The sequence below is a fragment of the Pyrgilauda ruficollis genome, unplaced genomic scaffold (assembly GCF_017590135.1).
Source record: "Pyrgilauda ruficollis isolate IOZ18807 unplaced genomic scaffold, ASM1759013v1 scaffold55, whole genome shotgun sequence".
NCBI lineage: Eukaryota > Metazoa > Chordata > Aves > Passeriformes > Passeridae > Pyrgilauda > Pyrgilauda ruficollis.
In genome coordinates this window covers 6,298,837-6,312,731 of record NW_024527155.1, presented here as the reverse complement: position 1 = coordinate 6,312,731, position 13,895 = coordinate 6,298,837, and the positions used below count along the sequence as shown (strand labels likewise).

The window sequence follows — 13,895 nt, the reverse complement described above, 5'->3', positions numbered from 1 at the left end:
AATTCAGGTTTTGGCAGCAACTGCTCCTCCTGGCTACTGTGATGCAGCCCTGTTATCTCCAGATGAGCACATCCAGTACCCTGTGGTGCACCTTTGTGGGGAGGGAGTTCACCACCAGAGCACATAAATCACTGAAGGCACTGTTATGTCCCAACCCTGATGAAGTTTGTAGAGCTGGAACACTGCAAAGCTACCTTTTTATTTCTAAACCAAGCAAATTTGATTTGGAAGCCTCACGGCCTTGTAAATGTGGGATTTCACAACATGGCTTGCACAGAGTTGCTTTTCAGGATGGAACTGCTTTAATTGCTGGGAATTATTTCACCATGGCAACCTGGCTTCAGCAGACTTCTTGCTATATAGCCCAAGATATACAAATGCAGACAGCTCGTTCTGTTCAGAGAGTACCAGGGTGCAGACAAATTTGTCTTTGTAAAAAATGGTTTCATTTCCTCACTGCTGTCTTGCCTTGCAAGCTCTCTTTGTCTCACAACTACCAAAAATTATCTGACAATACAGACTAGTCTCATGCACCACTGTAGCCTAAAGAAAACCTGCAAGAGCAAAATCACGGTAGATATGGAGGTCAAGCTTACCCACATACTGTGTTTTAAAGATGGGTCCATATAGTGTCCTGTACTTGCAGTGTGAAATTACAACTATTTAGGCACAAAAGGTGTCTTGTATCAGAAGGACAAGTTAGTTATTTCTGTAGGGAAGAGACTGAAAATAAGCTCAGCACCTGCCTTCCTGCTACAATTCCAATTGGAAAATGACACCTATAGCACACAGTAGGCAGGAATTAAACAGCTGAAACCTTCACATAAACTTTGTCTGCTTTCCATCTAAAAAAATGTGCTTTAATGAGACAGAAATGTGCTATGGCACACCACAATTCAGAGTGCACATGGAAACACAGGTATCAACACAGCTACTTCAAACATCTCTGCTTTCTTTGCAGGAACCTCAGTACACAGGATAAACTCAGACAGACAGAACGGGGGGAAAAATAAAAAACCTAACTCGTTTTTCACTCTTCATAAGCAATTTTGCATGCCTGCACCTGTTGCCTCACTTTTAAAGCGTATGTACTAGCACACACATGTGCATCTTGCTGCATCGAGACACAGCTGGGGGGAATTCAATCACCCACCAGCCACAAGTTATTGAGCAGGCTGGGCAAAGAAATACCAATGTGCAAAAGCAGCCGCACCTAAAATTTTCATCCTCTGTATCAAGCTCCACAAACTCATCTCTTACACTTTAAATTAACCACAGCATTTTAATAAGGAAGGATGTTTATTCATTAGGAAATATTATGGGTCAAGGTCAGTTCTCAATGGCAGAGATCAAAAATTCTTTTCCCCCCTTTTTGTTAATATTTAGGCTTTAATTTAATCCCAAGTCAATTCAGGTAAATCCAATCTCTCCTGGCATGTCTTAGACCAGATCCTGAGAGGAGAAGCAGGGCCTTTCAGTTTTAGTGTGAACTATCTTGTTAAACTTAAAAATTGAAGTCCATAGAAGGCATAAACTGTATGTCTCCTCATAGGGTCAGAAAGTCAGTGGGAAAAGGAATCAAAGCATTATCTTAACTAGGTAACTTTCATTAACAAATGATACGTACAAACTTTCACTAGTGTAACCATGCAGTTAATTTTTAAAGATTTTTTCAGAGAATGATGCAATGCTCTGTTCAGTTTTGTCAACAACAGCACACAGCTGTTTCAGAATTTCTTAGAAAACATCACATTGTAGCTTTTCTGTACAACAGAGGAAGGAAAAAATCTATTTAAAACACAAACTATGGATTCATAGGCTGAAGTAAAGAACATCTGAATGACTGATTGAAAAAAAAATACTAGGGTGGGAAATAGTTTAATTACTGGTACAGTTAGATCACTGTTAATTAGCTAGTGGGACAGCAGTGATTCCCAACCCTAATTTATTACTTTTCCAAATACAGCACAGGAGACTGAAAAGCAAGTAGAAACACCTTTACAGACAAAACCCATAGATATAACCAAACTTGTAGTGTTACCTCCAAGAAGCTGTTAAAATAAACATGCAGTCTTCCGATTAAATGCTGAAAGCACAACCAATGAATTGGTTAAAGAAAACTAGTCTTTTCAAAAACAAATACTAAAATTAGATGCACAGTTGTGCACTGATGTTGTTTCATTCCCTTGGCTGCATGAGCAAATGACAAAAGGGATCTTTAATTGTTCATGTGGGATTTGCAACTGATAAGTTCACAGAAGCTGAGACCAACACCTGAGACATTCCTCAAAACCCAGTGTGAAGCCACACTTCTGCCCCAGCTTTTGCATCTCAGTCATTCCTCCAAGCAAAGGATGGTTATATGTGGATTTTAAAATGTACTGATTTGAATGATACACCTAGACATGAAGAAACCTTTCTATGCTGCAAAGCAACAGAAAAATAACTATTTCAGTTGAGAGATAATACAGCTTCCCCTCTGTCCCACACAGAATGTGGTCTCACGACCTAAGCTTTATCTTTACCCTGCATAATTCTAAAGAAATTTATCAGTCATATCAAAACTGGGAACTCTGTAAAAGAAGGAATCAGCAAAGCCTCTTTATCAGAATTTTCCTTTTCCCTGTTGTGCTAAATGCATCTTGCTGACAGTCAGCACCTTCCCTGTAAGGCTTTGGTGTTCTGAGCCTGGGATGTGTACACACATTGGACTGAAGAGCAGATCTGGCTGTCTGGGTGTGAGTGGAGCCAGCAAGGTGCACCTCATGTCATCCCACCTCTGTGAGAAGTTACACAAACCAACAATGAAGAGACCCAAGCTTCCTTCTTTAGTAACTCCATGTACTTTGGGTGGTGTGCCAGTACTACTTTTTCCAGACACTAAGCTAAGAATTTTAATATTGTGCCACTACCTGCCCTTCTGAGGACAGCTGCACTCACTGCTGGTTTTTCTTTTTTTTAAAATAAAAGGAATCATCAGACATCATCAGACATCCACAATGTTCCTTTCACCTGGGGAGCATCTGCTACCACGTGTTCCTGCTGTCTGAGCAAAAGCACTTCTAAACTTATTTCTGTACCAGACACAAAAGAACTTGAAAAATTAACAGAGCAGAATTTTCTGACGAACTCAAGCAACCTGGCTTCAGTGCTAATGGGCTCCACTCACTCAAAGAAGAAGATTTGTTCTTCAGAAAGCTGGAATAAAGGGTTAATCCATATATCCAACCCCCTTTCCAGAAACTAGGTGCTGGCAGCTCTTAAAAGAAATGCAACATCTCTGCTCTGACAGCAATTTGCTGGAGTTTTAGTTAAGATTCTTTTGAACCCCACAGCACCAGGGATTAAGAAAAGAATTTTAAAATTCCCCTCAACAAAATAACGTTTTAACAAACTCAATTTCGGTGTAGTCACAGAGAGATGTACGATAGAGGAACAGATAGATTTTGCCTTAGCCATCTTAGAAAGAGGACAACTGATAGAAGATCACATTCCTAACACTGCACCTCTTCAAAAAAAATCAAGAATGGCAAAAGAAAAGCTCTTCTACAGAGGACTTTTTTTTTTCCTCCTAAAAACCTACCTGGTAAAGGTCTTGGGAGTGCACAGACATTTGAGATCCCAGAGAACAGCAGACAGAAATTGTGTGAAATAGATAACTTTCGCAAAAACAGCAGCACCAGAAACATGGGCTATTGCAACACAGGAAAAAAAAGAGACAAAGCAGGAACTGTAGTCAACTCCCAGAAGGATGAATGCTGCACACTCATACTTTGCTCACATATAAATGAAATAATTTTCCAGACTGAAACAAGCAGCTAAAATCTGGAACAAATCCTATATGCATACCAAGAAAATAAGATAAAAGAAGGGTGAATAATTTCACAAGTCTGAGGATATAGTCAAACCTATTCTTTGTAAAGTGGCCAGGAGGCATCTTCAGTAAAAAAAGAAGCAAGCATACTTTTACCTCTGAACAAGAGGAAAATGCTATTAAACCTTGGCCAGGAGCCCTTTCTGTACGAGCTCTGGAGACACCTTCGAGGGCTGTTTCGACATAGAGAATTTTAGCAGTGCTCTCCCTCTGGCTATCGCTTCACAGGATGTGGAACACATAACCTAAATACAACTCCATGCTGTAAATACCTCTGAAGAAAGACACCAAGTTCTTCATTAAGGTAATACACTGTACATGGTTCAGCGACGTTCACAAAGGTTTCACAGAGGATTATCCCAAAAAAACAGAGGAGTGCCTGGCGTGCTGGACCCATCTGTGAGACACAGCATCTTTGCAGAGCACAGCTCCAAGTCCTGAGCTCCAGCAAGAGCCCCAGTCAAGACATGGCTTTGCCTGAGGTATCTGACAGCTTCCTGGGGGACTGAATGTCAAGCAGAGTACTACAAGTTTTGTGTCTACAGCCAGAAGAGACTTTGCTACCTATGTATGCTGGGAACACCCAGCACACACAGGGAGAGCCACCTCTCCAACAGGAACATCCCAGACAGATGAGTCCATCAGGCTGGCAGTGCCACCCAGGCCTGCCTCCTGTCACCAGCTCTGTCCCGAGGACAGGACACTTGTGTCAAAGAGCAATCTCCACAAGCACATCCATGCTCCCATTCACAAAGAAGAGCCACCAGAGTCCCTCCTGCCTGGTCAGCCCTTGCCAAAGCACAAGATGTTACTGCCCCATAGTGTCACCAGTCCTTTCCGAGCAGCTGAGAGTCCCAAAAGGCCATCATTGTATGAGGAATCAGCTCCTGTTACAGAAATATTCAGCAGGACACAGCGTGACAACTAGTGATGTCAGTTGCCCTGAACCAAACATTTTGAACTATTTTGGTACAATGGAAAATTGTGGGAGGGAGAAAGAAAAAGAATAGGATAAAAATAGCCAACGTGGCTCTGAAGAGCATTTTGCCTACAAGTCCCTTTGCCTGCATACTATCCTCTTCCCTTCTTAGCTAGTGTTAAACAAGGCTCCTCTAATTATGTTCTAATACTGTGAACCGGACTAAATTATTGAAAAATGTTTCTGCCTAAATTAGAATAAAACAGGATTGATTGTTTAAGTATTTGCTTTAGTCCTGCTGATACACACAAGCATTACTGACAACAACTGTCTGCAGCCAAGGGAGTCCAAGCAGCAGAGAAGAAGCTTCTCTACTCCTACCCAACTATGTCCTGGTTCATGAACACAACAAGACAACCTTGCATGATCATCTGAAAAACAGAATAAAATGTCAAAATCAAACTAGTTTCTTCCTCATCTTGCTATGATTTGAGAAATAGAGAAGGAATCTAATTTTTCAAAAACTTTTTGAGTGCTGGCTATAAAAATACATAGCAGCATCCAGAATGCCAACTCAAACTTGCTAATTTATCCAAATGAAACAATCATTATCACCCTATCACTGAAGACAAGTAACTACACTCTTGAAAAGCGCTTACCCAAAAAAGAGTGGGGTTGGTTGTTTTATTTTTAGTTGGTATCCAAATCAGTGCCCATACAATTCTGAAAAAAGGGAGGCTCTTATGAGAAAGTGGAGGTTTAACTTATCTATTTCCACACTCATCCAGGACAGTGTGTAGATATAAACCACAATGTAATTTATCAAAAGACATTACACAGTGACATCACAACTCTGTAGCCTGCATCATTCCTCCTTCCTACCTCTGTATCCCTGATTAAAAGTCAACTATCCCAGGGGGACTCAGTTCCACTGGAGACTTAAAAGGAAACACACAGACTAGGAAGCTGCACAGGGAACAGCCTCTGAAAATTGCCAGCACAGGACCCAAAGTGTCACAGCACTGCAAACACACTCGAGCATCTGCACCAGGACTCAGGCACTGACACAGGCATCGAACATTTTGTCCTGAACTCAGCAGTGTGTGGCTCTGAAAAATGCTTATGGCTGGCTCTGTTACCCACTGGGAACAAAGAAGAGAGAGATCCCAGGAACCTGAGTCTTCCTTCCACTTGTGCTGCTTGAGGCCAGTAAAACACAGACCTCAGCAAGGAAGCTGACAGGAATCCATGGTGCCACAAGAAACTTGGACAATTAATTAAATAATGCTAAAAAATAGAATAATATTCTAAGTTTTGACATGATACTCTTCGCCCTTTCTCCTTCCATGTCTCTCAAGAAACCACTAACTCAAAGAAATCAAAATAACAAAAACCAAAAAAACTGCACCCATTTTAGGTTTTTCTTCCTCTCTAATTACGGGCTAAATGATAGCACAATTCATTACAGAAAAGGGGGAAAAATAACATTAACATATTGCAAAAACATACAAAGTGAAATGAAATTAAACAGCCCTAATTAAACACCATGTTAAAGGACTTCTCAGCTATGCTGCAAATAATTTAAAGGGGAGATGACACTTTTCTACTGGTGTCTCAATTTTTTTTAATCATTACAAGTGCACAGCCTTGGTCCCATCCCTGAAGTGTTAAACACAGTTTACTAACCAATATGATGAAAGATACAAGCATCTCCAGAGTTCTTCATAGCTGAATCACTAGTAATTTAAAAGAGCAATAAACCTAACCGTGGCTTTCATAAAACATTAATTAGAAAGACTGAGAACACATCTGTTGCTTTTGTTACATTTTTTTCCCCCTTTCTGGTTCAGCTGTCTTTCCCCCACGCTCTTTGAAACTCTTCTCAGGTTCTCAGGACTGCTCTTCTCACGAAGTCTCTCTGCTTCCTCACACCTCCCTCCTGGTTTCCTCGGTGTATTGATTCCTCTGGCAGCTGTTACTGCTAACGTGTGGCACACACAGCACCCAGCAGGCAGGAGGAGCTGCACCTACTAATGAGAGCAGCCTGCACATTAAAAGCTTCGAGTGTGAGTTGTAACTATTCACACTCAACGTAAATAGCTCAACAAATCTGCTATGCAGGAAATCAAACTGATTAACTATTGCACAAGAACTCCGGAGCTTTGTAACTCACAAGCAGGAGAGGGACGGAGTGGAGGCAGTTTAGAGTGAACACAGGCATTCTATCCCTTGTCCATTGTGAATTTCTGCAATTCTCTAGCGGGCTGTGGAAGGCTGGGATGAAACTGCGACCGTGACAGCTCCCACTTAGGTCTCAGAAAAGGGCCTAAAATGCAGCAGGGGCTGCTCATAACAGCAGGCTGTGCACAAGCAAGATATCCTCTGATCTCATCACCAAGCCACTGGCAATGGCCTGATCAAGAGAAGAAAAATTACTCCATACAGAGTTTAGCATTGTATAGACTGCAGAAAGCTCAATCAGGAGTTCCAGGTGGCCAAGCTTAGAAGTGGTATTTGATATGTTTCCTCTGAAAGAGATGGCAAGATAATACAGTAATTTGGGATGCATCTCATTTAACTTCTTATGACTGTATTACCCCGTGAGGTGGTCACTCTAGCACTGCAGGCATTGCACCTCTGCATTCAGACAGAGGACATTTAAGGGCCCTGTTCTTTTCAACTAACAAGGTGGGCAAAGCTCAGCTGTGGGTGCCTCTGTTCAGAGAAATCCCATCCCAGCTGTCACCAACAAGCCACCATTTTTGGCCTAAATGAGGTCCCACGTGGCTCCTTCTTCCACCATCCCTGACTGGGCTCACACTTGCTGAAGCACTAATATCCCATTTCTGCAATAAGGAAACTTTGACCGGTTGTAGTTTTTACCTGGCTCCTCACCAGTGCCTGTGCTTTCACACTGCCTGAGCTCTTCACAGAATAGGATGAGGTTATATTTTACAGAACAAAGCAAGATGACGTAAAATACATAAGGTCAGATAAGGCATCTGAAGCAGATTCAAGAGAAGAAATAAGAGAACCAGTATGGCATCTAAATAAAATTTTTGTGATTTCACATTTCTCTCTAACCATGAGCAAAGGAGATAACCCAGAACAAAAAGACACATTAAAGAACATTTAACTACAAAACAGTAATCACTCCCATCTAGCTCAACAGCTCAACAAAATAAAGTTGTGCCATTAATTCATGAGTCCAAAACATTTCATAATGTGTGACAACAATATTTTCCTGTTTTCACAGCAGTTTTGTAGTACACATCGAAAATCAATCTCAGAAGAAAAGCAAAATTATGCACAATTTCTGCACGTACTCCAGTAAGAGAAGAAAGGCTGAGGTTAATGTTCCATTTTTTAAAAAGTGTGCACTGATCAAATTAAAAATATATGTTTCACTTTTAAGTTCAGAGGAACTTACCTATAGTTTAAAATAAACTGCCATAGATGCTTAACAAAAGGATTGGCACTTCTTCCCTACAGAGGCTCCCATCTATTTACATCTGGGAGTGCTGCCAATAGAACAGCTACCAAAAACTTCAAAAGGTTCACATCATGAATAGCAAGTCGCTGGCCAAAGGATTTTATGATATGACCAGCTGTGTAACACCATATTGAATTATAGACACGCTGCCCCCCAAAAATGCAAAGAAGGGACGTTAAACTTGTTAAAAAGCTGAAAGAGAAATCTCAATTCTTTAAATTAATGTTTTCTACGGGAAAGTATTTTTAACAGGGGAAAAAAATCCAAACAACTGCACTACGCGACATTTTTAAGAGCAAATCTAAGCAGCTGTTCCCACCAAGGCTGCTTCAAGCTCAGCGAACTCCTCTAGCTGAAGTCCCAGCAACAGCTCAGCCGCTTTGTGATCAGAACATTCTGCTTTAATAAATGGCTCCCTTAAACTTGCTTGGGGAGAGACATGAGTCAACCGAGGAAGAGAGGAATAATGTTTCTGTTGACAAACATTTAACAATTGGCAACAGACAGTAGGAAACGGGGAGGAACGAAAGCTTGCCAAATAAAGTTATGCTGGAGGAACAAGGCTCCTTTTTGGAGCAGCACTGCAACTCTCCACACATTCCAGAAAAACATCTGAATACAACCAAAATAAAAAAGCTGCAGTTGTTGAAGAACGAGGCTCCTAATCCTAATATTTGTGGTGACGTTTTTCCCTACCAGCCAGAACGGGTCAGAACTCCTCCGAATCAAATTACTGCATATCCTTTGCCAAAGAGTCTGGTTTTGGTCTCAGTAGTCATCCACGTCTCAGTGTTCACACAAGCCCTTCTGAGCTGCATGAGCAATTTTTCCCCCTCATCTTACAACATTTCTGTAGAAGACTTGCCAAAGCATATGTAGCGTCTTGGTCAGACTCCTTATTCAGGCAAGCCAGGACCTTCACTGTCTGATTACGTCCTGGAAACTCAGTTCTCATGAAAGCGCAAACAAAACCTGACTGCCGTATTAAGGGTGAACAAATGCTCCTCTCCAAGCGCTTATTGCTGTTCCAACTTCCAGCCTCCCCGATGGCTGCACAGGATCCAGAGGGAGCCAAAAGCAGCCTCCCTCCTTCCTCCGGAGGAGCGGGGCTCAGGAGCGCCCGTCGCCCCGGCTGGAGTTTTCACTCCAGCTCCCTGCTCCGCCGGGATGCCCCGCGGGCAGCCGCCCTGCCCTGCCCGGCGCCACGGCCACCGCCGGACCCGTCCTTACCGCAGCACTTTGCCCACCGCCTGCAGGACCATCTTGCAGCTTAATCCGGGCTTGGGACTCTGGGCGAGCACGGGCCGTTCACCGGAGAGGCTGCAGTGATCCCCCACCATGGTACGGCAGTGCGGAGCGGCGATCGCGCCTCGCTCGGCCCGGGCCCCCCGCCCCCGAACCGGCCCGAGCAGGGCCCGGCGCCGCCCCCGCGCCCCTCGGCGCTGCGGCCGCACGGGGAGCGCGGCCCCGCCGCGTTACACAACCCCGGGCAGGGCCGGCACGGGAGAGCGCGGCTGCCCGGCACCGGCACCGGCACCGGCAGTGCAATCCTCCGCCCCTTTTTTTGGCAGCCGGAGAATAAGCAAGGCAAAGTAGGACGGTGCCTGACGGAGCGGGACACGGGGCAAATGTTCCGCTTTGCTGTCTGCACTACGGGCCCCGTCCGCAGTGGGGCTAGGCTGGACTCCCGGTGGGAAACGGGAATAATGATGCCTTTTGTGAGCAAGGTTCTGGCACTGCTCTCGGTACTCTGTGTGACACGCACGGGCATGGGCTACCAGAGCTACAGACAGCCTCACATAGTGCATGGCAGCCCAGCAGAAGAAGGGTGAAGAAGAAGGGTACAAACAGCAAGAGATGACTTGCCATTGTGACAAGAGTTAAGAGCAAAGCACTTGGGTAATGCTCCTCAGAGTATGAGTGATTAAGCAGTGTCCCCAAACACAAGGTCCATTGTGACCCACCTTGCCTGGATAAACCACTTGGCCATGCGTTTTCCTAACAGACCTTAGAAAGGCACTGTATGTCCAACTCCTCAGCCATGCCACGGAAACACCAGTCCACCCCTTTTGGATAGGCAGCTCTGCCCACTGGTTGCAGATGTAGCATTTAGAGCCAGATCACAACAAAAAATGTGACAGGTGTGTGGCATAACGTGACCTAGAACAGAAAGTCTTGAGGACATTACTTATTCTGACACGCTGGAGCCTGGCCCAGGACATCTCAGAGAAAACTGTGTGTTTGCCATTTTATGTACACCTGCAAGACTGGCTGCAATCGGAAGGGGCAATTCCCCATTCAGGGTATAGCCAAGTGTTCCAGTTTGCCTACTGAACAGGCATCTTCCCCTGTAAACAGAAGGCAAACAGGCTTGTTGAAGTCAGCTTAGCACAAACTGTGACATTGCTGCTGCCACCAACCTGGCATCACCTGGTCAAAGCAGGCCGGAATGTGGCTGCTGTTTGCACAAACCCCAGAAACCGCAGCCCCGTGATGCAACCTGAAGGAGGAATGTGCTGCTGCTCAGTCCCAAAGCATCTACCCAGTCAGGGGTGTTTGTCAGCTCTGCACTTTTAGTTCCATGTCCAAGTTAGGCCTCCTCACCCTTGTGAAGCAGGAGGTATTTTGATTCCCACTGTACAAGCAATCCACTTAGGATGGAGTTTTAATTACTTCACTGATAGTGCACAGGAAGCCTACAGCTGAACACAGCTCAGTTTTCCACACTGAATCCTGGCGCTTCGTACAGGAGATAATCCAACCTGCAAAAAAATCTGATGCTCTGTCAACCTTTTCACCAAGTAAGAGCAACTTGTGACAGTAACATTACAAAGCAAGAGTCCTGGCAAATGGAGGATGGGCACCTGCCAAAAGGGCAGCTGCCCTTGCTTTGTCCACCAGTGAAACCTGCAGAGAGAATTTAGTTTTTTAAAGAACCACCTTAAAAACAACAAGCCTGTAATATAAAGCAGCTTAAGTTTTAATAAAAGTCTGTCTATCCAAAGTAAATTAAAGAAAAAATCCAGGGGTAAAACCAAAATAAATACAGCTCTGTGGTATTACAGTTGTATTAGGAAGGTTAGCCTCTCCGTGACTCCGACTGCAAAACAGAGGCTCTTCAGAGATGGAGGTTCAGTGATCTCATGCAGGTTATGAACTGATCCTCTTCTGGTAAAACCAAAATATTGACTGAAACACAGCTTTCAAACCTGATCGCTTTTTACTTTGGTGCAAATAAATGGCTTATTTCTCTCTTCTGCTAGCTTCCACATCAACTCAGCATTTTTCTTTCCCTTTCCTCAACCACATGTCTCTGTGGCACCTATCAGTTTTCCTCTATTCAAGCAGTATCCTCTGTTTGGATCAACTACATGCTACAGTTTACCTGTAATACAGATTTTATGCAAGTTGTGGGAAAACCTAGCATCTCTAAGTCAATTTTAAATGCTTCAAAATAATAAAAACCACATTATCATAGGAAGCACAACTTAGGCACGCACACTTTATTTATATGGCACCAACATAAATAATTTAAACCACATGTGCAGTACAGATTCTTACAACTTTTCACAAGATTTAGAACACACAAATGGGTTTATTTGAGAGCTGCTTCATCCAGAAAGAAGAGTACTCTGTCTACAAGGAATGTTTATTTGAACGCAGCTGCTGGTCTGATCTCCACCTGTGCATATTCGGAAGGATGCATATCTACACTTCCTTAAGGGTGTGTCTGCAGCCATCTGAAATTCTGCCTATTTACATTCATCAGAAGCCTCTTTTTCACTTGCTTCCTCAACATCCTCTGCATGTAACAACTGTTGCACCTTAGCCCAAGTGTGCTTCAGCACCGGTGAACTGCTTCTAGCAAGTGCCTTAGCCACCAGACAGGCAGCGTTGTGTATTGAAATCATCACTAAACGTTAAGAGGAATACCTGTGAATGGACCTACAAACAGCTTCACCGCTTGTATTGGATCTACAGACACATCAGCAAAACAGTGACATCACCAGAGGCACGGAGAAGGGCACAGCAGGGCATTGGGAAGAGAGGAGCCCCATTTCTGCTCACTTACACATGACTATTTGTGCTAGCAGCACACTGATGGGAGGCTTTCTACACTGATCCCAACTATTAAGTCAAGGAATTATATTTATAAATTTTATGAATAATGCTTTGTATTTATAATGTTGTTATAAGCAGCACTTAACCATTATATACTTATTTGCCCCTTTTACCATTCCATAAAAAGTACATGTAAAGCAGCCACCACAGGGATGTATTCTGGTACTTGGAGGTTGGCAAAGAAAGTGAGTTGTATTCAACTCAGACAAACAAACAACGTCAAGGGAGAAAAAAAAAAAGAAAGGTACAATTCAGCATTTATATGCATAGAAATGAAGCCTTGTAACATCAGACTGCAAAGTCCTGTTTTAAATTAAGCTTAAGTTTATTGTGTGTCCCTGCCTGACATATAACATTTCAATTTTGCAAGCTCATTAGCCCTCGTGTTTGACTTTAGTGTGCCCTGATACCACCAAGTACCCTTTCCAGTTACCTCACAGGGTTCTCCCAGGTGTCTGGAACCACTGAAAATCAGCAGTGAGAACATTTTATCCTTTAGCTTGCCTCTGAGCTGTATTTATATGAGATTACGTTTGCTCTCCATTTTGTCATCCTCACACAGCAGCAGATGGCACGAGCAGCTCTGCTCAGTATCAGCACTACAGGCATGGATTTGGGGCAGAAGACAGCCTGAAAATAAGTTGTCTCAGTCTCAGAAAGCAGTTTGGAGTGGTCAGAGTGAAGGGGGAAATAGATTTTAAAGGTATGTGTTCAGCTCTACTCTTGAGATAATAGCAGGAGCAATAGGTCTTCCTGGCCACACACAGTGCAGAAAGTTTGTGCATAAAAGACTGAGCTTAAAAGCAGCATATTTTTAAGTGACAAAGTGCCTACATTTGCTGCTTTACTGAAAACTCTGAAAAAAATGACAAGTCAGTGTCTATCCTGCAATCATCTCCAGCTTCATCAATACTATGGGGTGTTTTTTCTACAGCAGGCAGAGAGAAAAAAAAAAGGGTACACAATATTCTCACCTCATCCATAACATGACAAACAATCATTTGCAGCAAGAAAAGCAAATCAGCTCCAAGTATGAGTAAAGCTCCATTGGGAACTCAAAAAAAAAAAAAAATTATACTAAGGCTTTTTGGAAGGGATGCACAAAATGAGAAGAACCAAAGGTTCATCAAATACCACTTTACTTAGGAAAAAAAAAGAAAAAAAAAAGAGCAAAGGTAAAGGAAAGAGTGCTGCTGTATGTACCGAACAGAGGAATCGTGATCTCAAAGGTACTGTATTTCTGACAAGTGTGTAGGTGCATCTATTGTTCTAAAATCCCAAATGTCAAGTTAAGCCAGGTTCAGCAAGTGTGTATGGATGAGAGATGAAGAACATGAATGTGCTGAAGGAAGCAGCAATAAAAGCAGCTCAACAAGAGATACTCAACTCCACCAGCACTGAACTAATACCTGAGCACTATAAATAAAGGATGGGATGATCACACTCAGACTCCACATGAAGAGGTAATCTGAAATAGAGCACAGAGT

General features: G+C 43.1%; 1 protein-coding gene across 3 annotated transcripts in view; it reads right to left on the bottom strand.

The window, feature by feature from the left end:
- Nucleotides 1-13,895, bottom strand: part of MOB2 (MOB kinase activator 2) — a 109,597-nt gene that overhangs the window by 20,179 nt on the left and 75,523 nt on the right. The window contains exon 1 of one of the 3 annotated variants that reach the window (XM_041481149.1): nt 9,517-9,685. The exons of the other annotated variants lie outside the window; for them this stretch is intronic. Within the exon in view, the coding sequence (XP_041337083.1) occupies nt 9,517-9,626 (110 nt within the window). The 5' untranslated portion in view covers nt 9,627-9,685. Of the gene's footprint in view, nt 1-9,516; nt 9,686-13,895 lie in introns of those variants that run through there. 3 annotated transcript variants of the gene reach the window in all.